This window comes from Ornithorhynchus anatinus, chromosome 2 (assembly GCF_004115215.2).
Source record: "Ornithorhynchus anatinus isolate Pmale09 chromosome 2, mOrnAna1.pri.v4, whole genome shotgun sequence".
In the NCBI taxonomy this organism is placed as follows: Eukaryota; Metazoa; Chordata; class Mammalia; order Monotremata; family Ornithorhynchidae; genus Ornithorhynchus; species Ornithorhynchus anatinus.
The window spans coordinates 76,360,438-76,385,401 of record NC_041729.1 but is presented as its reverse complement, the minus strand read 5'-3'; the positions used below and the strand labels follow the sequence as shown (position 1 = coordinate 76,385,401).

At 42.3% G+C, this 24,964-nt stretch overlaps 1 protein-coding gene across 2 annotated transcripts in view; it reads left to right on the top strand.

Annotated features, from left to right (window-relative positions):
* Nucleotides 1-23,540, top strand: part of CCDC170 (coiled-coil domain containing 170) — a 67,856-nt gene extending 44,316 nt beyond the window's left edge. For both annotated transcript variants that reach the window (XM_039911147.1, XM_029057451.2), the window contains exons 8-11: nt 4,924-5,097; nt 13,668-13,910; nt 17,242-17,478; nt 22,786-23,540. In XM_039911147.1, coding sequence (XP_039767081.1) covers nt 4,924-5,097; nt 13,668-13,910; nt 17,242-17,478; nt 22,786-22,962 — 831 coding nt within the window. In that variant the 3' untranslated portion in view covers nt 22,963-23,540. The remainder of the gene's footprint in view (nt 1-4,923; nt 5,098-13,667; nt 13,911-17,241; nt 17,479-22,785) is intronic.
* The last annotated feature ends 1,424 nt before the right edge of the window (nt 23,541-24,964 follow it).

Sequence of the window (24,964 nt, the reverse complement as noted above, 5' to 3'; positions counted from 1 at the left end):
TGTACCTACCCCAGTGCTTAGAACAGTGCTCTGCACATAGTAAGCGCTTAACAAATACCGACATTATTATTATTATTAGTTAATCAGGATGGACTCAGGCCCTGTCCCATATGGGGCTCACATTCTTAATCCCCATTTTACAGATGAGGGAATTGAGATCCAGAGAAGTGAAGTGACTTGCCCATGATCACACAGCAGGCAAGTGGTGGAGATGTGAATAGAAACCAAGTCCTTCTGACTCCCAGGCCCATGCTCTATCCACTAAGCCATGCACTTTGTGCCCAACACTGTTCTTAGAGCTGGGGAAGATGTAGGATGATCAGGTCAAGAAGCAGCATAGCTTAGTGGATAGAGCACAGGGCTGGGAATCAGAAGGACCAGGGTTCTAATCCCAGCTCTGCCACATATCAGCTGTGTGACCTTGGCCAAGTCACTTAATTTATCTGTGTCTCTGGTATCTCATCTTTAAAATGGGGTTTAAGAGAGTGAGCCCTATGTGGGACAGGAAATGTGTCCAATCTGATTAACTTGTATCTATCCTACATCTTAGAACAGTGCATAGCACATAGTAAGCACTTAACAAATACCAGAATTATTATTATTATTGTCGTCACATCAGACATAGGGGACTCACAGTCTTAACAGGAGGGAGAACAGGTATTGAATCTCCATTTTACAGATGAGGTAATTGAGGCACAGAGGTGTTATAATAATAATAATAATAATGTTGGTATTTGTTAAGCGCTTACTATGTGCAGAGCACTGTTCTAAGCGCTGGGGTAGATACAGGGTAATCAGGGTGTCCCACGTGAGGGTCACAGTTAATTCCCATTTTACAGATGAGGTAACTGAGGCACAGAGAAGTTGAGTGACTTGCCCGCAGTCACACAGCTGACAAGTTATGAAAAACTAATTTACAGGATTCTAAAATAATTGAGGGAGAATAATTATGGTAGAGGCACCTGAATGTCGAGTCTGTGAGGGGAAAAACTGGCGTCACTTTCAAAAAATTGCATGTTGTAATGATTTAATGATTATTTAATCATTATTAAATCATTAGCCTTAATGATTTCAGCTCCACTAGAGAGCGGTTGATTTAGGATTTGCTAATAGGATCTGATAAAGAAATGGCTTAAAAAGGAAGTGACTAATTTCAAGTTGTTGACAAATTACTATTGTCAGCAGGTCCAAAAATGGAAAAGTTGGCAATATTAATCCCGGCCCACCCACCCCCGACTGTAAGCTTGTTGTGGTCAGGGAATATATCTGTGTTATTATCCTATTGTACTCTCCCAAGTGCTCTGCGTGCAGTAAATGGTCAATAAATGCTATTTACTGATGGACTGACTTACTGCTGAAAGGTAAATAGAGCACTAACTGTATGCCAATATATTACTGCTGCTGATGTCTCTCCTACCCTCCTTTCCAAAGCTGCCATAGTTCCTTCTGTTCTGCCCTTGCTACTGCCATGGCTTTTCCTCTCCTGTGTTCTTCCTTTTCATCTACTTCCTCTTTTTCTGTTTCTGCTGTTGCAGTTCCTGTTCCTCCCAAAGGCTTCTGTTTCCCTTTCCTCTTCTTTTTCCTCTTCTTCTGCTGTCCTGTTACTATTACCACTTCTAATATTGCGATGACTTCTGTTCTTGTGTCAGTTTCCTTTATGCGGCACTTAAGTGGTCAGAGAAGTAGGCTGGCTTTGCGTCTCCAGCAAAGCGTCAAGAGTAGAAACCATCTCAGTATTGCAAGGAAATACAGGAGGGGGAAGAGAAGCGGAAAAATCAATCCATCAGTGATATTTATTAAGCGCTTACTATGTGCAGAGAGAATACAATACAACAGAGTTGGTAGACACATTCCCTGCTCAAATGAGCTTACAGTCTAGAGAAATGTAAAAAGAACAGAAGAAGAGCCATAGTGGCAGTGGGAGAAGGAGGAGCCATGGTGGTTTGGGGGTGTGGGCAGGGACTGGGTCTACCAAGTTTGTTATTTTGTACTTGCCAAGCATTTAGTACAGTGCGATGCACACATTTAGTGATCAAAAAATACAATTGATTGGTCAGGAAGTACTTAAAGGCTAGTTACTGGCAAATTCCAATCATCAACGCTTCCAAATTAGCTCTTTTGTATGTTTAGACTGCGAGCCCGTTATTGGGCAGGGCTTGTCTCCATCTGATGCCGAATTGTACGGTCCAAACACTTAGTACAGTGCTCTGCACAGAGTAAGCGCTCAATAAATACTATTGAATGAGTGCATCTCAGTAATTATAATTATGGTATTGGTTAAGTCCTTATTATATGTCAAGCTGTGCTAAGTGCCGTAGTAGATACAAGATAATCAGGTCAGAAACAGTTCCTGTCCAGCAAAGGGGGCTCACAGTCTGAATAGGAGCAGCAACAGATACTGAATTCCCATTTTACAGATGAGGAAACTGAAGCAAGAAAAGCTAAGCAGCATGCCCAAGGTCACACAGCAGGCAGTTGGCAAAGCTGTGATTAGAATTCAGGGCCTCTGACTCCCAGGTCCATGTTTTCTCCACTTGGTCATATTGCTCTTCTAGTATTGAAAAATCTAGGTCATCATTAATAAAGCCTGCTGTACTCCTCTCTATTGCTATTTGGGGCATGGATCCCCAACTTGGATGGATTTAAGGTAAGCCAGAGTTCCTATGTGGTCCTGATATTTTGTGTCCTGCCAGTGATCTGGATGGGGAAAATTTCCTGCTTGATATTAACTATTATTGATACAAAATTTTCCAGCACACAAAGTAGTTTCAAGTGGTTAAAAATAACACGAATAAACCACCAGTTATTTGTCTATATATGCCCAAAGAAACAACCCACAAATACAACTGATCTGTAATTCTCACTCAAAGATACAGATCATTCATTCATTCATGGATTCAATGATATTTATTGAGTGCTTACTACTACTACTACTAATGTTGGTATTTGTTAAGCGCTTACTATGTGCAGAGCACTGTTCTGAGCGCTGGGGTAGATACAGGGTAAGCAGGTTGTCCCACGTGAGGCTCACAGTCTAAATTCCCATTTTTACAGATGAGGGAACTGAGGCACAGAGAAGTTAAGTGACTTGTCCACAGTCACTCAGCTGACAAGTGGCAGAGTTACTGTGTGCAGAACACTGAACTAAGCAGTTCATTCATTCAATAGTATTTATTGAGCGCATACTATGTGCAGAGCACCGTTCTAAGCACTTGGAATGTACAAATCGGCAACAGATAGAGACAGTCCCTGCCCTTTGACGGGTTTACAGTCTAATCGACTGTTGGGAAAGTACACTACAACAATATACAGTGACACTCCCTACTCACATTTTACAGTCTAATCGACTGTTGGGAAAGTACAATACAACAATAAACAGTGACACTCCCTACTCACATGAGCTTACAGTCTAGAGGAGGGGAGTCAGGCATCAATACAAATAAATAAAATTACAGATATCAGTCACACCGCAGACAAAGTGGTAGAGCTGGGATTAGAATCCATGACCTTCTGACTCCCAGGCCCATGGTCTGTCCACTACACCATGCTGCTTCTCAAACGATGGCTCAGTACACACATGGAATTTTGGGGTGTACCTCATTTAAGTTGGAGGATTTCACCGGAAATAGTGCCCACTTCAGTCTATACTTCACTCTGCTTCCTGGATTATCTTTCTACAGAAACGCTCTGGGCATGTCACTCCCCTCCTCAAAAACCTCCAGTGGTTGCCTATCAACCTTTGCATGAAACAAAAACTCCTCACTCTTGGCTTCAAAGCTCTCCATCACCTTGCCCCCTCCTACCTCACCTCCCTTCTCTCCTTCTACAGCCCAACTCGTACACTCCGCTTCTCTGCCGCTCACCTCCCCACGGTCCCTCCTTCTCTCCTGTCCCACTGTTGACCCCTGGCCCACGTCCTACCTCTGGCCTGGAATGCCCTCCCTCCTCACATCCGCCAAACTAGCGCACTTCCCCCGCTTAAAGCCCTACTGAGAGCTCACCTTCTCCAGGAGGCCTTCCCAGACTGAGCCCTCTCTTTCCCTCTGCTCCTCCTCCCCTCCCCATCATCCTGTCTCCCTCCCTCTGCTCTACCCCCCTCCCCACCCCACGGCACTTGTGTATATATGTACATATTTATTATTCTATTTACTTTATTAATGATGTGTGTATATCTATAATTCTATTTATTTATATTGATGCTATTGATGCCTGTCTACTTGTTTTGTTTTCTATCTCCCTCCCTTATAGACCGTAAGTCCATTGTTGGGTGGGGATTGTCTCTGTTGCCGAATTGTACTTTTCAAGCGTTTAGTACAGTGCTCTGCACACAGTAAGCACTCAGTAAATACGATTGAATGAACGAATACCCCACAAGACCTCCAAAACATATAGGAGAGAGGCATCAATTCGGCAGACTTCCTAAAGACTGAAATGAAGCACAGACTGATGAGGGAACACTCACTTCTCTAAGGGACCTGGACATCCTCAGAATACAGGCAGGCATTTTGCAAGGCAGCACTTCTAAATGTTTTAATTCAGCGAAGATTGTGTTCACTGACTAACAGCTGGAGGAAAATCTCAGAGCAGCTCGGGGGGGGGGGGGGGGGGGGGGGCGGGGATGTCATTCAAAGCAAAAGAATCCATGGATCCTTGATAAAAGTTTGGTTCTTACACAGTTTTGTCTTTAGGCTAGAAAAGAATAGACGTTCCTTTCATTGAACCTCTTCCCATTTTTCTAGTTCATTTTATATTGAAGTTACTTTGCAGGTTTTTATTTTGGGTATATTACATATATTTTAACCATTACAAAATGAAAAATGCTTTAGTGACCTATCAATTTGAGAACAGGAAGGATGTGGTTCTGGTAAGGCTATCCATCCATTGACTCCCATTTCCTGTCTTCACTTTTGTTCTTGGGTTTAGTATCTCCGATTTATGGATCAGCTCTCTGAGAAGATGAAACTGGACCAGGTGGCTGCCGAACTTGGCTTTGACATGCGACTGGATGCATTTCTCGCTCGTGCAGAACAGCTGGTCCGATTAGAAAGCAGTGCAGTTATTGAAAGCAAGACCATGGCCCACAGCCTACAGAGGAAGGTAGCACAAGAAATGGTATCTTGTCTGTGTCAAAAATGCCCTTCTAGGAAACTCATATACACATAGGAAAAAACAAAAAGAAATTCTCTTTATCCTAGTTTTGATGTTTCCTGGAAAAATAGACTTGAAAAGTGCTCTTCGTCTTTGAAATATTGCAATGTTTTTTATCATATTTTTCAATTATATGGTATAAAACATTTATATTAATGCCTGTCTCCCCCTGTAGACTATAAGCTCATTGTGGGCAGTAAATATGCCTGGCGGCTCTGTTGTATTCTCCCAAATGCTTAGAATAGTACACTGCATATAGTAAGTGCTCAATGAATACCACTGATTGATTATCATTCTGCCATTGTCATTCCATAATATTACACTAATTCTTCTAGATGTCTTTAATTTTTTTTACTACTTTACAGATATGGAGCAGTTAAAAATCAGATATTAGGAAACATTTAGTGACTGTATTGCTGTATAGTCAGTCAGTCAATTATATTTACTGAGTGCTTACTATGTGCAGAACACTGTACTAAGCACTAGGGAGAGTCCAATATAACAATATAACTGACACATTCCCTGCCCATAACGAGCTTAGAGTCTAGAGGGAGAGCCAGACGTTAGTATAAATAAAACTACGGTTACGTACATAAGTACTGTGTGGCTCAGAGGTGGGATTGAATAATGGGAATAAGTGAGGGCATCACAAAAAAAAGTGGACAAAGAGGAAAGGAGCAAAGGGATATAAGCCATTTTCTGCAGCTCTGTCATTCTGTCAATCAGTTGTATTTACTGGTACCTACTCTGGCCAGAGCACTATACTCGCCTAAAATGGCATGTGAGATTAAAACCACTATCATATCACAGAGGTGCCAAATTTTTCTTTTGAGAAGGGGGTGATTTCAAAGAGTTAATGTCATAAAGCCACTATTTTTGATCTCTTCAGCCCTGACTGGAAACTCTCAAGCCTTGTCAGACACCTGGGATGAGCAAGTGTGGGAGTCTAGCTTAGAAAACTGAGGGGACGAGCTTCCCGTCGTTCTTGTGGAGTAGGCACCTAGTCCAAAAGAAATAATAATAGTGGTATTTGTTAAGCATTTCCTATGTGCCAAGCACTGTACTAAGTACTGGGGTGGATACAAGCAAAGTTGGTTTTCATATTTGTGGGTTAATATGGTTTTCTGCTGCATTTTGTTTCACTCCTATGGGGCTCAATTCTCCATCTCTTGAAGAGGGTGATTGGGTCATCGTACAACTGCTTAGAGATGTCAGAGTGTTCCTTTGCTTCTCTGTGAAGGGGGTGAGGAGTGCTCCCATGCTCTACTCCTTCACACAAAACTATGATGCTGTCCCTCTTCATGGAAGAGCAGCTGGGGCTGCTTGCTCCCCCAAATAGGGCTTTAATACCTGCTCTTCCTCCATCTTAGATTGTGACCCCCTTGTGGGATGGGGATTGGGTCAATCAATCGATCGTATTTATTGAGCACTTACTGTGTGCAGAGCACCGGTTACCTCTACATCTACACCTGCACCGGCTCTGCCACTTGTCAGCTGTGTGACTGTGGCCAAGTCACTTAACTTCTTTGTGCCTCAGTTACCTCATCTGTCAATTGGGGATTAACTGTGAGCCTCATGTGGGGCAACCTGATTCCCCTGTATCTCCCCCAGTGCTTAGAACAGTGCTCTGCACATAGTAAGCGCTTAACAACTACCAACATTATTATTATTATAGTGCCAGTGACATAGGTAACTGTTTAAAAAAAGATGCCATTTGAGGGTGTGTCCAGAGCCAGAAATGGAAGAGTGCGCCCCCGGTATTCTCTGGGATTTGCTCACCAACCTCCTTGCTCCCGCTTTTTCCTATGCACCGTTCTATGCACATCAAGCACTCTCAATTGCCTCCTGAAGCTGCCTAAGCCTGAGCCTGGTTACAGGAATTAACCTGCTGATTCACTCAATCAATTAATCAGTGGTGGTTTTTGAGTCCTTCCCGTGTGCCGAGCACTGTATAGAGTTCTCGGGAAAGTACAGTATGACAGATCGGTAAGATCGGTGCCCATAAGAAGCCACCCTAGGCTGCACTCCAGGACTGAGACTGGGGGCCTGCGGTGTCAGGGTGTGTGAGGGAAGGGACCGGTGTATCTGGACCACCGGAGCCTGTCGGACAGCGGAGCAGGGCCCCAGGACTGGTAGGGGGCAGGAGTCATTGCCCGTGGGCACGGATGTCCCTGCTGAACATCGCGGAGGTGCTCTGAAGTGACGGCAGCTCAGGCCCTTGGTGGGCACCGCAGACAAGAAGGGACGAGGGACTGGGAGTGGCTTCAGCAGCTCGGGCCACAGGAGTGACAACGCGAGGCTTGAATCTCCCCCCACCACCGTGAAGCTCAACCCCAACCACGGTGTGGACCAGATCACGGTATGGAGCCGGGGAAGGGGAAGGAGAAGGAGCAGGAAGGGGAGAAAACTGTCACAGCAGCCCAAGGACATCCTGCGACAGGACAGGCTCTTTGCTCAGTAAAAGCACCCCAGGCCTCACCTCTCTGCCACAGAGCCTGAGCCAAGGAGGACAAGGATTTTTTCTTATTATTACCTGGTATTTGTTAAGTGTTTACTATTTGCCAAGCACTCTTCTAAATGCTGGGGTAGATACAGATGAGAAACGATCCCTGTCCCATACGGCGGCTCACAGTCTAAATAGGAGGGAGAACAGGAAAGCAGACTGAGGAAACTGAAATACAGAGAAGCTAAGTGACTTAACTCAAAGTAAAAGAACAAGTAAGTGGTGGAGTAAGGATTAGAACCCAGATCTTCTGATTCCCAGGTCCATGCTCTTTCCACTAGGTCACACTGTAGAGACGGGAGGAAGGAGTTCCAGGCCCAAGGGAGAACATGGGCAAGGGGTCGGTGGCTATTAGAGGAGAGAAGTGTGAGGGCTGGGATGCAGTAGGAAATCAGCGAGATAAAATAAGAGGGGGTGAACTGAATGAGTGCTTTACAGCCGATGGTAAGGAGTTCCTTTTTGATGTGGAGGTGGATGGGCAACCAATGGAGGTTCTTCAGCTGCAGGAGAGCATTAGTTTGGCTGTGGACAGAGCACACGGGAGTGGTGTAATTCCATTTCTCTGCAGTTCCCCAGTACAAACTGCTGTGCTCCCAGAAATTACAAGAGGAAATCTGAATTATATTGAATTAATTCTTTAGGGTGCTTACATCCAGTAGTGATTCTATTACCTAGAATGCAATTTCAAGATATAAGATAGGACTAAAAATTAAAAGCTGTTATTAAAAGAAAGAAAAAGAATAAAATTTCATATCATTTTTGCTTTAACTCCCCACATCTTTTAGAAAACGATTCCTTCCCACTGTTTCTTGCAGTTTGGGCAAACATGAGGAGTGGTCTAGAGAAACGCTCCAGCGTCACTTCATTCCAGGCCCGGAGGGAAAGGGGTGGGCATGTCTGCCAGTGAAGTATGCCTGGAAATAAAAAAGATGCTCATGGATAGTCTTGGGAAAATGTATGGGAGTATGTCAGCACAATAAATAAGTGCTCAGGACTGTCAACTCACTCTGGTGTGCATGGGGAATGTTGGCTGGGAACCACTGACTTCAGTTTCTTTTTTCTTTTCATTTTCTTCCCTCCTGACCATCATCTTCAACTGTTCACTCTCCATTGCTTTCTTCCCCACTGCTTTCAAATTTGTTCATGTATTCCCTAACCTTAAAAAAAAAAAAACCTCTCCCTTGACCCCACAGCTCCCTCCAGCATATCACCTTCTCCTAAACTTCCTCTCCAAACTTCTTGAGTGAGTTGTCAACACCCGCTGCTTCCACTTCCTCTCCTCCAGTTCTCTTCTTGACTCTCTCCAATTCGACTTCTGCCCCCGTCACTTCACGGAAGCTGCCCTTTCAAAGATCTCCTTCTTGCCAAATCCAGCAACCTCTACCCCATACTAATCTTTCTCAATCTCTCAGCTGTCTTTGACACTGTGGACTACCCCCTTCTCCTAGAAACATTGTCCAATTTTGGCTTCGCTGACATTGTCCTCTCCTGATTCTCTTCCTATCTCTCTGCTTGCTCATTCACAGTCTCTTTTGCGGGCTCATCCTCTGCCTCCCATACCCTAACTGTGGGAGTCCCTCAGGGCTCAGTTCTGGGGCCCCTTCTATTCTCCGTTTACACCTACTCCCTTGGAGAACTCATTCACTCCATGGCTTCAACTACCACCTGTATGCAGATGATTCCCAAATCTACCTCTCCATCCCTGATCTTTCTCCTTCCCTTCATTCTCGTATTTCCTCATGTCTTCAGGACATCTCTACTTGGATGTCCTGCTGACACCTCAAATTTAACACATCCAAAACAAGAACTCCTCATCTTCCCACCCATCACTGACTTTCTCTGACATTCCCATCACTGTAGACAGCACCACCATTCTCCCTGCCTCACAAGCCCGTAACTTTGGTGATATCCTCAACTCATCCCTCTCATTCGACCCCAAATATTCAGTCTGTCATCGGATCCTGTCCATTTAGTACAAAATATTCCATCTGTCACCAGATCCTGCCCATTCTACTTCCACCACATAGCTAAAATCTGACCTTTCCTCTCCACTGAAACTGCTGCCATGTTGATCCAAGCACTTACCCTATTCCACCTTGATTACTCCATCAGTCTCCTTGCTGACCTCCTTACCTCTTGGCTCTCTCCAATCCAATCCATGGTTCATTCTGCTGCCTGGATCGTTTTTGTAGGAAACTGTTCAGTCTATGTTTCCCCAATTCTCAAGAACCTCCAGTGGTTGCCCATACACCTCCACATCCAACAGGAACTCCTTTCTGTAGTCTTTAATCACCTTGTCAATTACCTGGCCCCCTTCTGTCTTAACTCACTGATTTAATACTACAACCCAGCCCATATACTTTGCTCTTCTATTGCCAGCCTATTCACTCTACCTCTGTCTCATCTATCTCTCTGCTAACCCCTAGCCTACGTCCTACCGCTGTCCTGGAACTCCCTCCTCCTTCATGTCTGACAGACCATCACTCTCCCCACCTTCAAAGTCTTATTAAAATCACATCTCCTTCAAGAGGCTTTCCCCTACTAAGCTCTCATTTCCTCTACTCCCTCTCCCTTTTGCTTCTTTCTGTTCTCCTTGGATTTGCACCCTTTATTTCCCTGAACGCAGCCCCACAACAGTTATCCATAATTTATTTACATGTATGTTCATGTGTGTCTCCCCTGGTAGACGGTAACCTCCTTGTGGGCAGGGAAGGTGTCTACCAACTCTGCTTATATTGTATTCACTCAAGTGCTTAGCACAGTGCTCTGCCCAAAGTAAGCACTCAGTGAATATGCTTGATTGATTTTTTAGTCAGAGTAAAAAAAATAAAATGGAGAGTGTGCTTTTTTTTAAAAAAAGGAAATACATTTCTAACTTATTTTAGAAATGATTTATTGTTTAGCACTCCCCCCTTAAGGGCATTTTATATAAGAATCTTGGCAGTGAAGACTATAAAACATCCTGTCACTAATAAAACTAGAATGAATTACTCTCCTTTGCAGGGTAATAACCAGGTAGTATATCTTACTTTCTCAACATGCATCCACTGTTGTTTTATTTGTTTTTTTTTATCTCAAGCTACTGATTCAGATGAGGCACATTCCTCAGAATTACTTAAGAATCAGAATTTGTCTGAGGAAGTAAAGAAATAAATTTTTAACCCTACATTTCAGTGTATTTTTTCACATTTCCTAAAGCTTTCATTCTCAAATTCCTAGTACTTAGTATAGAAAGTCTGATTGCCTTCAGTGCTGGATGCCAGTTAATCAAGAGGTCTGAGGCGACTGCCATAATAATACACAGATTCTTACTTTTGAAGTGTGATGCAAGAAAGTTTGATTTCTTTTTCCCCCTTGAATATCATGATCTCTTTATTTACATCTGTGAGAATTGTTCTCACCTCATTATCTTATCTCATAAGAAAATTAGCAGAGGTCTAAAAATCAAATATTTTAGTTCCATAAATTACCTCTCAGTGAAATCCTTTTATGGTTGAAAATAATCAGATTTTCCAGTGTCAGAGATCCAATAGAAATCATTGTTTTGGAACCATAAACGTTCACATAAGAAAACTGCAAGAGAGAACCAAGCTGCTTAGGCATAGCTGGTATTGTAGAAAGTCTGTGGTTTAGCACCTATTAATTATAAAATTAATTGAAATGGCATAGCTTAGTGGAAAGAGCACGGGCTTGGGAGTCAGAGGTTGTGGGTTCTAATCCTGGCTCCGCCACTCGTCATCTGTGTGACTTTGGGCAAGTCACTTCACTTCTTCGTGCCTCAGTGACCTCATCTGTAAAATGGGAATGAAGACTGTGAGCCCCACGTGGGACAACCTGATTACCTTGTATCTATCCCAGCACTTAGAACAGTGCTTGGCACATAGTAAGTGCTTCACAAATATTACCATTATTATAAAACAAAGGTTTTTTTCTTCAAACATGACTCACTATTTAGGATCTAAGAAACCAAAACCATATGTGTACTGTTAAACAATTTTCACTGTAGCAAAATAGTGTATGGAGGCAGTAAATTGAAAGGACAAGACATGGTCTTAGGCTGCTTCCTCATTCATGGAAAATCATGAAAGCTTGACAGACAACCAGCAACCCCTTTTTCTACATGTCTTCCAGCCCAAGAAGTTAGTCTGGTAATAGACCTTGCCCTTTCCCCCGTAGTCCTAGCACTTCTTCCTTCCATCCCTATACTCTCCCTGCCCCATTCTCTTCCCTGCTCATTCATTTTGAGAAGCAGCATGGTGTAGTGGATAGAGCACAGGCCTAGGAATCAGAAAGTCATGTGTTCTGATTCTGGCTCCACCACTTGTGTGCTGTATGACCTTGGGTAAGTCACTTCACTTCTCTGGGCCTCAGTTACCTTATCTGGAAAGTGGGGATTAAGACTGAGCCCCACATGGGACAGGGACTATGTTCAACCTGATTTGCTTGTATCTACCACAGGGCTTGGCACATAGTAAGCGTTTAATGGATACCATCATTATTATTATCTTGCTATGCTGCATGCTATGTGGTGAACGGAAATCTTGTGGTCTGACTGCTGACTAGCTTTAGCTATTAAATCTACACCTGACCAGATTACACTCTCCTAAAGCATTTGCTTTTTGACCTCGCTGGGTTCCGTGCTTCACTTTACCCAAACATGTACATATTTAGATATTCTTGCCATTTGATTTATAGAAAAAGCAGCAGTGACTTGATTTGGAAGCTCTGGATAACAGATACATTAATATTCCCCTTTTCTGGAGAATGAAGATCCTGCACAATGACAGTACTTGGTCCGGGGGAAATAATCAGTCAGTCGTTCAGTAATATTTATTAAGTGCTTACACTGTGCAGAGAACTGTACCGAGGACTTTATTAAGTAAGTGCTTGGGAGAGCCCAATAGAGTTAGTAAACACAATCCCTATTCTTAAGGGGTTTACAATCTAGTGGAAAATACTTATGGCGGATGATGGTAAAGTGGTGATGATAGTATAGCATTATAGGGTCTGGACATCTCTAACTACTTTCTAATTGTAAGGTCCTTGTACTCTATTGTACTCTTCCAAGCCCTCTGTAAAGTAGTCAGAAAACCTGTAAAAATCTTAAATAATTCATGTTAGGGGCAAGTCACCACAAAATTGCTTTGATAAAACAAATCTTACAAAGTCAGTAAAAAAGAATCAGCAGCATAAAAGTAAAGCAAATATGCAAAATTGAAAAAGCATGTCAAAATCATTAGGTTTATATTATGCAGTTAAGTACAGCAAAAAAATACAATATATTTTTGCGGCTGCTTTTTCAACCCAATGGACATTTAAAATTACAGTACTTGAAACCACAACAACAAAAATCCTCCTTCACCATTCTGCACAGATTAAGCACTCAGTAAACACTACTGACTAATTAATTCATTGATGAGGAACTTTCCTGGCTAGTTTGGATGAAGACTTGATTAGGGACCTGATTCAGGATAAGATTATCCCATGAGGTCTCTTTGATAAGTACTTTTTCCCTTAAATGTGGCCTAAGCCTCTTTAAATTCAAAGAATTTCCTTAGCACTTTTAATTTTTCTGAAGCAACTGTCATTTTGGGCACCTTTTAATAAATCACTAAATTGCTCAAATAATTGGTACACAGCTGAATTCAGTTGAGTACTTTCAGTTCCTTAGTTGGGTATGGGTTTGCTGGTTGTTAGGCTATGTGTTATTATATGCTGGCTGTGAAAATCCATTTTAGTAGTTTTAAGTGCAATTTCACATTTTCATTATGATTCATCTAATCAAATGTCGAAAGCCTGTCTGCTCTGCACATTTTCTGTAGCACTTTTGTCCAGTTCTTCTCAGATGCCTAGAATAATGCCTGGAAAAAATATGAATGAAAGCGTACAATCAGGCAAAAAAAAAAATCCAATAACAAATCAGTCTTATTGAAATGTAGATAAAGATCAGCATTACAGTAATAATCCACTTAGATTTGCCGAATGTTGAGTTTTTTAAATCCTCTTTTCCAATCAGCTCAAGACGCAGAAAGAAAAACTTGAGAGCAGAGAGCTACACATGAACCTTCTGCGGCAGAAACTAGTCCAAATGGAAGAGGAGAAGCAAGGGCGAACCGCCTTAGCAGCGGAGAAGGACGAGGCCCATCTAACAGCTAGGAAGTTGCAGAAAAAGGTGGAGAGGTTACAGAAGGAGCTCGGCATGGCCAGAGAATCAGTGACAGAGCTCAAGGCCAAACTCTCTGATGCTAACGAACTCAAGGCACGTACCAACCTTACATGTCTTTACTGCTCTTTACTGGTCATGGCAAAAGTTGTTTTCTAGCTGCAGTCGCTTCCCAGTGCTCACTTGAGGAAAGAACACCATTTGGAGGAGATTGAAGCATCTCTAGAGTAGTTCCAGGTGTAGGGAAAAGCAAGACACGACTTCAACTCTTTTACTTTTCCTTCCAGACTTGATACTCAAAATATGAAATTATGGCTCTGTCTACACAAGCTAGATACAGTTCCAAAACACACTACGCTCTTAGTTGCAAAAAGTCTGCCATTCCCTCTTCCAACACTTTTCCTCATCTCTCTCTCGGTATTGTGTGCCAATAGGGAGCAATAGGGGGAGTTACAGACAGATGTGGTCCAATCCTAAGGTTTTCATTTAGGATCTTTACTCAGTTCAGCAGAGCGTACTGGTTTAAAAGTAACATTTTGATGAAACTATTTGTAGGGTAGAAGTAATACCCATATCAAAAAACACGAATTTCCTACCCACACTAATGAACTCCTTTCCAAAACATTCGTTTGCTTTTAAGTAGATTTAGCCAAACACATGATTATGATCATCAGATGTGCTTGGGTCCCTTTAAAACAGGATAATGCAGAACATCTAATTTAATTGCCTGGTCTAGTTAAATTATAATCCATAATCCACCCATAATCCTTTTCAATTGCTAGGATATTAAGTGTCCATATTCTTTCGCACCAAACTTTACTCTGATGAAGGTAGAAATAACTGTTCAATTTAGTTCTGAAAAGAGCAGCTCCATTTTAATTCTTTCCCAGCCTTTTTAGATGAAAAAAAGAGAAGCAGTAATGAAAAGTATAAGCCTGTCTGTTAAGTGGAAAAACCATAAAACATCTAATCCACGTTGGACAGCTTTCAAAGCCTTCTCTGCTTGAATCATGCAGCCGACCCTCGACTGGGGTAGAGTGCTCACGTTTGCTCACTTTCAAAATGATTTCAGTCTGGATTCTGATACCATTCTGCCGACAGAAGGAACACTGCAATCAATCAATCCATCAATAGTATTTATTGAGCACTTACCCTGTCCTGAGTACTATATTTTGAGAGTGTAGAAGGAGTTTACATTCTAGTCTATTTTCCCATTTCCATTAGAAAAAGATCCTGGATCTTTCAACTGTCCTTCCCAGTGTAAGCCCTTCTCACATTTTGAACCTAACATAAAGGCAAGTGTATTTTTCTGTCCTCTTTTATTTTATGGAATTCGTTAAGCGCTTACTATGTGCCCGACACTGTATTAAGCAGTGAGGTAGGTACAAGCTAATCAGGTTGGATACAATCCATGTCCCCATTTTAAAGATGAGGAAATTGAGGCAGACAGAATTTAAGTGATCTGCCCAAGGTCCCACAGCAGAAAGGTTGCTGAGCTGGGATTAGAAACTAGGTCTTTCTAACTTCCAGGCTAGTTCCCTATCCGTTAGGCTATGTTACTTCTCTTGAAGTACTTCTGTCTCCCCCTCAAGACAGTAACCTCATTTTGGGCAGGGAACATGACTGCTAATTCTGTTGTATTCTCCCAACCGCTTAGTACAGTGCTCTGCACATAATAAGCATCATTAAATACTACTCATTAATTACATGAAGTGGGTTCTCAGATCTGGCAACTTTTTTAGTAGCTATGAAGAGAGGGCTGAGAAGGTCACTGATGATTAGATTGTTAGATTTTCTGTTGTGTATCAGTTTTATCAAAACTTGAAGAGTACTCCTTTTATTTTCCTTTTAGCTAGAATATCCTGCTGTGTAATTTCAGTTCACTGTTAAAGCTAAAGGGAGAATGAAAAAAAAAAATCCACTTTACTATGGAGGCCACAACTGTCAGTTTAGTTCTACTAGAGTGTAGCTTTGCTAGGGTCCCTAACTTTTACCTAACTTTTAAAACCCACTTGTGGTGTTTTAACCTTCATTCATTCATTCATTCAATGGTATTTATTGAGCGCTTACTATGTGCAGAGCACTGTATTTAGCGCTTGGAATGTACAAACCGGCAACAGATAGAGACAGTCCCTGCCCAACCTTCATCTTTCTCTTTTTGGAAATGGGAGAAATCTCTGAATTACCTCTGGAGAGTTTTAAAATCTCTGGACTTCCACATTTGGGGTCTGGAGCGTTCAAGGGTGTTTGTTGGATCACGCTCAGTACTTCATATTATGACTGGGATAAAAAAATTTAAATTGTGGTCCACATGTGGGACAGAAACCATGTCAATTTTATCTTGTATCTACCCCAGGGCTTAGCACATAGTATGCCCTTACTAAATTATTAATTATAATTGTATTAATTCAGTTGTATTTATTGAGCACTTACTGTGGTGCAGAGCATTGTACTAAGAAATTGGGAGAGTACAGTGTAACAATCAACAGACACATTCCCTGCCCACAACAAGCTTACAGTCATAATATCACTGCTTTATTATTCTTACTGAGGATCTTACTCTATTCCTCACCCTGCCCTCTTTCTCCCCAATGTCAGGCTTGCTGAAGTGCTAGAATGCAGAATTTCTGCTACCTGAACTCTGTAACTGGTTCACCAGCAAGTCTTCTCTCTCCACTTCTCCAAATTTTAATTTTTGATTTTTTAATGGTATTTGTTAAGCACATACTATGTTCCAGGCACTATTCTAAGCACTGGGGTAGATACAAAGTAATCAGGTTGGACGCAGTCCATGTCCCACATGGGGTTTACAGTCTTAATACCCATTTTACAGATGAGGTAACTGAGGCACAAGAAATTAAGTGACTTGCTCAAGGTCATACAGCAGACAAGTGGCAGAGTCAGGATTAGAACTCAGGTCCTTCTGTCTCCCAGGCCCGGGATCTAACCCCTAGGCCTTGCTGCTTCTACAGAGAACCTCTTGATTTTATTCATGATTACATCTTTGGTCTACGAAAAAGGTATTTGTAGTGCTTTTGTCATCTTGGTCTTTTTAAGATTTACAGGTGAGGAAACTGAGATTCTGGGAACTTTAGTGATTTACCTAGAATCCTACATCAAGACAACTTTAAAACTCGGGCCAAGAACTTCCTTTTCATAATCCTCTCATTGGCTGAGCCAAGTTGCTTAGGGTTTATCTCGTTAATGATGGGCACAATAACACGCTAATTTTGAGATGTCTAAACACAGTACCTTGCAGATGAAAATATCAACATAGAATGTGATTAAATTTGGGAGTTCTCTGCCTTATTTCTGGGTCTGCATTATGTTTCGTTCAATAGGTGAATCTCAGTTACTCCTGATCTGACTTACTAAGCAAAGACATCCTCATTTTCCTATTTGTCTGATTATACTGGTTCATTTTTAGATTAAAACTCTCGAACAGACCAAGGCCATAGAAGATCTAAACAAGTCCAGAGACAGACTGGAAAAGATGAAGGAGAAAGCTGAGAAGAAGTTAACCTCTGTAAAATCAGAACTGGATTTTATTACGCACGAGGCTAAGGAAGATAAAGAAAGGGCCAGGAGCACGTTAGAGGTGGTGACCAGTGAAGTGAAGACCCTGAAAAGAACAATGGAAGAAATGACAAAGAGGGAAAGTCAGGTATGTATACTTTTTTGGAGAAACTGGTGTGTCTAGCGGATTTTTTTTTTATGGCTCATGATACCAAATTTGGAATAGCTACAAAGTATAGGTACCAACTCCATGAAGGAGAGAGGAACCATGGTCCCTACAGCTGTTTGAGCTGGACTCTCAGCCTTGTTCACCCCAGGTCTCTAATAAGACCGGAGAGTGGTCTAGTGGAGAGAACACGGGCCTGTGAGTCAGAAGACCCTGGGTTCCAATCCTGCCTCCACCACTTGTCTGTGGCGTGACCTTGGTCAAGTGACCTAATTCCTCTGTGCCCCAGTTACCTCATCTGTAAAATTGGGATTAAGACTGAGAGCCTTATATGGGACAGGGACTGTGTCCAACCTGATTAACTTGTATCTATTCCAGCTTTTCTTACCATGCCTAGCACAAAATAAGCGTCTTAACAAATAACCATTTTAAAAAAACCAACCCAGGATGGTTGCTTTCTGGCCCATTCTTTGAAGCCTGTCCCCTGCCAGTATCCCTTCCCCACCAAATTCCTGCTCCATTTTTAGCAGTGCATGCAAAATGAAAAGTTGGTCTTTATGCTAGAGATAAAAACTTATTAAGAAGTGTATCCTCTTCTTTCCTGTGCATATTAAAAACTTCTTAATAAACAGAAACAAAATTGAAGCTCACAGAATCAAATAGTGCATTTGAGACTGAAGTTATTCCGCATTTTACAACATTCGGAATCAGCTGTGAAGAAAACATTTGCTAACTAGGATTAGAGTTATCTGAAATGAACAAGTATTTTGTTAATTTGGTCAACGTAGATAGCTTAATTCAAATCCTAATGCGCATTTTTGGAACTAAATGGTCTTGAATTTTAACTAGACAATTGCCACCTCCTCTGGGTCACCTGGTGCAATTACACATAATGTTTTAAGTTGCAGGGGAGATTTTAGAAAACCCCAGAACCTCCTATTCAGGAAATCTGCAATTATATATGTACAATTAATCCCAAACACATAGTCTGAATGGCACCTGACTTGAAGCGAATTAGTAGTTTAAAGAAGTTATAGAGATAGGCTGATCGATAGGTGGATAGATACATTGATAGGCAGGTAAGTAAAGCCATTACGAACGAATGTACCGGAGCAGTGTACCAGCACCTCCCGTCTCTACCACTCGCCTGCTCTGTGACCTTGGGCACATCACTTAACTCCTCTCTGCCTCAGTTCCCTCATCTGCAAAATAGGGATTCAATACCTGTCCTCTCTTCCTCCTTAGACTGTGAGCTCCATGTGGGACCTGATTATCTGGTATCTACCTCAGTGCTTAGCATATAGTAAGCACTTAACAAATACTACAATTATTATAAATGAGGAAGATGAAAAAACAAGTGGCTGTGTCGAAATGAGATAAGCGCTTAGTACAGTGTTCTGCACACAGTAAGCATGCAATAAATATGGTTAAATGAATTTCATTCCTTTCTGACTTATAGCTGGTGGAAGTGAATTCCATGGTCCTACCCCAACACTTATAGGAAAAATCCCATGAAGGCAGGGTGGAGAATTTTGGCTCCACTTACCACTGGACCCCTCAGGGCCCAGCTAGAAACCAGGATGTTAGTGGCCCCACATGGCTGACAAGCGTGGCTCAGTGGAAAGAGCACGGGCTTTGGAGTCAGGGCTCATGAGTTCGAATCCCAGCTCTGCCACTTGTCAGCTGTGTGACTGTGGGCAAGTCACTTAACTTCTCTGTGCCTCAGTTCCCTCATCTGTAAAATGGGGGTTAAGACTGTGAGCCCCACGTAGGACAACCTGATTCCCCTATGTCTACCCCAGCGCTTAGAACAGTGCTCGGCACATAGTAAGCGCTTAACAAATACCAACATCATCACTTGTCAGGGACTAGTTCCTTGCTCTGCCTCGGGACCTCATTTAACCTAGACGAGCTGGTTTGGTTGGGAGCTCTTGATTTTGTCTCCATGGCATTGGAGAGGAGAAAAGAGTTGGAAGAAGGGGAAAGGAAAGGGCAAAATGAACCTAGAAATATGTAGGGAAGTGTGATTAGGCACAGGGACACTTGCACAGGAACACAGAAACAGGTTAACTCTGCATGCAAAGCTGAGAAAGTTGTTGATGGTGACTGGTTTTGTTTTGTTGTCTGTCTCTCCCTTCTAGATTGTGAGCCCATTGTTGTGTAGGGATTGTCTCATCTGTTGCCCAATTGCACTTTCCAAGCGCTTAGTACAGTGGTCTGTAAGCACTCAATAAATGCTATTGAATGAATGATAGAGTCTCCTATTTTAGAAGGACAAATCCAAATAAACAGGTGTATTTCGCTGTCCTTCCTCTGGTCTGCCTCAAGATTTAATGAACATAATAAATTAAGCAAAACCATTATGCGTCAGCACAATGGTCCATACAGCCAAATATTCTGTCTCCAGCAGTAATAATAATAATGCTGGTATTTGTTAAGTGCTTACTATGTGCAGAGCACTGTTCTGAGCGCTGGGGTAGATGCAGGGTAATCAGGTTATCCCACATGAGGCTCACAGTCTTAATCTCCATTTTACAGATGAGGTAACTGAGGCACAGAGAAGTGAAGTGACTTGCCCACAGTCACACAGCTGAGAAGTGGCAGAGCCAGGATTCGAACCCATGACCTCTGACTCCCAAGCCTGGGCTCTTTCCACTGAGCCACACTGCTTCTCTAACAAGATGCTTTCAGAATCACTGTGATGGTTTTCCCCTTGACATCCAAAGCCTAACTGAATGATTCTTTTTACTTTAGCCTTCAGAATAAGTATCTTCTTTTTATTCATCATTTTTTCCTTCTGGCACTTTTTTTGCCAGCTCAAGAGAAATTTAAGCTTAGGTAACTTTGGTGATTTTGAAGTTTGAGTGTCTATATCAGAGCTTGAGATGACTTTTTTTTTAGCAAAAATCTGATTTTTCATCCCCAGTTGTTTTTTTTTAGCTGAAAAGCATTCTCTCCTAGTGCTATTACTTTGATGTGTTCTACTACGACACATCTAAAATGATTTCCAATCCTTTTAGATAGGCAGGATAAGTGCACTGCATGACCAGAAATGGGACTAGGCAGCGAGGCGCGATCGAAGAGCTTCAGATCTGAAAGCCTGAGGCCCCAGGTTCGAGTCCTGGCTCTGATACCCGTTTCCTGTGTGTGGTTCTGGGCAGGTCACTTAACTGTCCGAAGCCTCAGTTTCCCCAGCTGTAAATTGGGGGTAATAATACCTGAACCCTATCTCGCAGGGTTGTTGCGATGAGTAAATAACTAAATAATGTAAGGCACTTCGGTAATAAAAGCACTACCTAGAAATGCTGGGAAGCATCCTGGCTTAGTGGAAAGAGCCCAGGCTTGGGAATTAGAGATCATGGCTTCTAATCCCGTCTCCACCTCTTGTCAGCTGTGTGACTTTGGTCAAATCGCTTAACTTCTCTGTGCCTCAGTTACCTTATCTGTAAAATGGGGATTAAGACTGTGAGCCCCACATGGGACAACCTGTATGTACCCCAGTGCTCAATGCTTGGCACATAGTAAGTGCTTAACAAATACCGTTATTGTGATCACTGTTATTTTATAGGTCTGTGAGATGATATTCAGTGGTCACTTCCCTTCCGTAGGAGAGAAAGGGTCTGATTTCAGTGTGAGCCTGAGAATTTGGGTCGGAATGGGACAGATTCTGGTTCAGAACTGGCTAGTCTGGGGGGATCCCTCCAGCCAGTGTTGGTTGCCTAAGACTGCTCTCCACAGACCACCCCCCCCGCCTCCCCAACACACACCCACCAAGAGGGTCCCAAATTGGTTCTGTTCCAACCTAAACCCATGTGTTAGTGCGGAACCACTCTCAATCTAAAGTTTCAGGGAAGGAAGAGACTAGCTCACAGCTGACTTTCCCTTCAGTGTTACAGAATTGATCCATTAGGTTCCTCTGAGCCTATTTGCAACAAAATGAATTACTTATGAAGAAGCTTTTGTCATAACAGAAATCTTGTTTTCCCGAGGATGGAAAAACTATGATTGCTGTCTTCTTGCTTGTATGAGGTTGCTATCGTACATTACTGTAGAGCACAGAGTGGTATTTCCATTTTTTTCTGATGTGCGTTAAGCGCTTGCTATGTTCACTGTCCTAAGCACTGGGGCAGATATAAACTAATCAGGTTGGACACCATCCATGTCCCACATGGAGCTCACAGTCTTAATAACCCATTTTACAGATGAGGTAACTGAGGCCCAGAGAAGTTGAGTGACTTGCCCAAGGTCAAACAGCAGACAAGCAACAGAGCCTGGATTCTCTGTCCATTTGAGATGCCTGCAGTAAAATGAACTCTTCCCCCGGCAGACACTGTGTAAAAATAGTGGGAAAAAGAAAGGGTAGTGGAAGCCCTCTTAATGAACTGGAAACCCTGAGGACGATCCAGTTTGGTGTGTTCTACACGCTGCATTTGAATGGTTCCATATGGGATCTTGTGACGCCTTTGATTTGATTTCTTAAGTGGCCAGGTTTTCTACAGTTAACCGATCAGGAGAGAGATGTATTCTTAACAGTGATGCACAAACAATGGAAGAGCAAGTGCATATGCAACTCATAAAAAAGCACTCACTCATTTGCTAGTTGCAAGGAAGAGAGTTTTATCTGGCCCGTACATCAGGAGGTCAGTCACAAAAAGAAACATGTACTGGGCAGCCTGACCCCCATTGTTTTTGGCTTTAATCTCTCTGCTTTGCTGAAGCTTAAAGGGCCACAGAGTGGACTGCTGATCTTAGAACTGGTCTTTTTTTCTTTGGTCGTTGGCTCTGCTTGTACTCACATGTCAGGCAGAGTAGCGAGTGTTGAGTCTCTAGACCCGAGGTGCTTCGGAAAGAAAATCTTGGAAGAAAGGATGATCTTGACCCTAAGTGATAGGGAGAGGGCTGGGGGAGAGAAGAGGCTCTGGGGAATTTCTCCCCTTTCTTCCACTTGAGTGAGTCATGTTGGCAAGAGTTCTGTGTTTCCCAAATTTGAGAGTCTGGCAGTGAAATGGAGATTGAAAGATAAGGGTACAGTCAGAAGTCTTTCTTAGTTGGCACATTTAAGCCATAAGTTATTTTATTCCTATTTTGGCTATGACAATACCCTTTGTCTCCTTCAGAAACTGTAGGTGTCATTGACTGTGATTCCCACAGGGTAGTCTGCCTATCCCTCACATTCTGTCAGTGTAGGTCCCTTGCAGATGTTCGGGTTTTCCAGAACTTACTGTTGAGTGTGACTTTGCAGTAGGATTTTTCCTCTCTGGTTGATCATTTGGTTGTTTGGAATTGCAGCTTGTGGATTTCAGGGAGGTGGTTTCCCGGATGTTGGGCCTGAATATTGCCAGTCTCGCTCTCCCCGACTATGAGATCATCAAATCTCTTGAGAAGCTGATTCATTTTCATCAGCATCACCATCTTACCTGTGGCTGCATTAAGGACATTGCTGTGTGGCAAGATGGATCCTCATAGAACCACTTTCAACTTCTTCACTGAACATCTCCTTTGTTGCAAGGTGAAAGACAGATGCCACAACACTGGTGATTTTTTTTTACTGTCCATGTCTTGTTCCCTCTTTGTACAAGATGTATCCGATATTGTGTACTGACATCTGATCTTACAGGCTCTAAAATGTCCCTGGTAAAATCCCCCAAACTTCAAACATGTCTTTAGAAATATACAAAGTCAAGTGGAGATTTCATCGTTATTCTGTAAATGAGAACCATATAGACAAACCTATCAGATAAATTCAAGCAATAAAAAAATCCTCCTTGGATCCAGAATTTGCTTGATCAGGTCCATGAATTAAAATAGTCAATCAACTGACAAATTTCTGTTTTTCTCAGGGACATATGGTTCAGCGTGTGCTGAAACATTGGACCAAAATAGTGCTGTGCCTAAGATCTAATATTTTTCTGTTTTAAAACTGCACTATTACCTGTGTGCCGTGACTTTGTGATACAGTTAATGAAGACATTTCTCCTTTCCCTCTCCATCAGTGTTTATTAATAATAATAATAATAATTACGGTATTTGTTAAGCACTTACTCTGTGCCAGGCACTGTACTAAGCTCTCTGGTGGACAAGCAGATCGGGTTGGATACAAATCCCTGTCCCACGAGGGGCTCACAGTCTCAATCCCCATTTTCCAGATGAAGTAACTGAGGCACAGAGAAGTAAACTGACTTGCCCAAGGTCACACAGCAGACGAGTGTCGGGGCCGAGATTAGAACCATGACCCTCTGACTCCCAGGCCCATGCTCTATCCACTAGGACATGCTGCTTGCTTTCTGAGGTTTAAATAGAGAAAGAGTCCAGATCTTCATCTTTTTAGTGGACAGAGGAAAAAAGCGCTGGGAAAACATTGCTCCCATTCCTACTGAAGCTCTGCTTAGCGTTCAATAAATACCACTGATTGATTAGAAGGCAAAAAGCCCTAAAATATTATTTTTAATGTGTTAATGTATTTTTAACTCAGAGAGATTCTGCAGCTCAAAATGAAAAGCAGGTTTAGCAATTTTACAATTAAATTGAACAATATAGCTGTAGTCTGGATAATTCAGATCAACGATCTAGGCCCTCTAGACTGTAAACTCGTCCCCCTAGGCAGTAGGTTTATCGCGGACAAGTAACATGTCTACTAACTCTATCATACTGTACTCTTCCAAGCACTACTGCAGTGCTCTGAACACAGTAAGCACTAAATAAATATGATTGATTTGTTGATTGATTAGGCCCCACCAAATGGATTTTTTTTCACCTGAGTTATCTGGGTTGACGGTCTTTGTTGATCAACTTTGCTAAATCTCCATTGCACTTTGAGCTTTGAAAAGCCTATAAAAGCCTATAAAAGCCTATAAAAATCTTTATAAAGTGAACACAGTTCACCAAACTTCTGTGGGTAAAAGATGGAGTTTTCAAAACCAAAGAGTTTTTATCATGACAAGGATTAATAGTAGCAATTCCATTAGTGTCATATAAGAGCCATACTCAAGATCAAATGATAAGACAAGATCACGGACAATGACATTCTAGAATGAATGCTGGAATGCTCACCTTAACACAGCTATGCTGGTTGGAACTTTAGAAGAAGCAGTGACTCTTCACTATCAGATGCAAGATACTAAATCAGTTCTTTTCCCCCCACTTATCTTCACTCCTCTCCAAGCCTGCACACATCGCTCCTCTATTATCAACTTACTCACTGTCGTCCGCAATCTCCTCACCTGACTTCAACCCTTTATTCAGTTCCTACCTCTTTTCTTTAAACCATCCCCAAATACGGCTGATGGAGCAGCTCTCTCGTGGTCTTCAAAGCTCTACTAAAAATCATACCTACTCCAGGATGCCTTCCCTGACTCATTTCTCATTCCCCTACCCTATTTTCCTTCCCTACTTTCTCACTCAAGCCCTTAGTTCCACCCCTAAGCACTTTGGTACTCACTCCACCTCCAGTCCCCACAGCACTTATGTC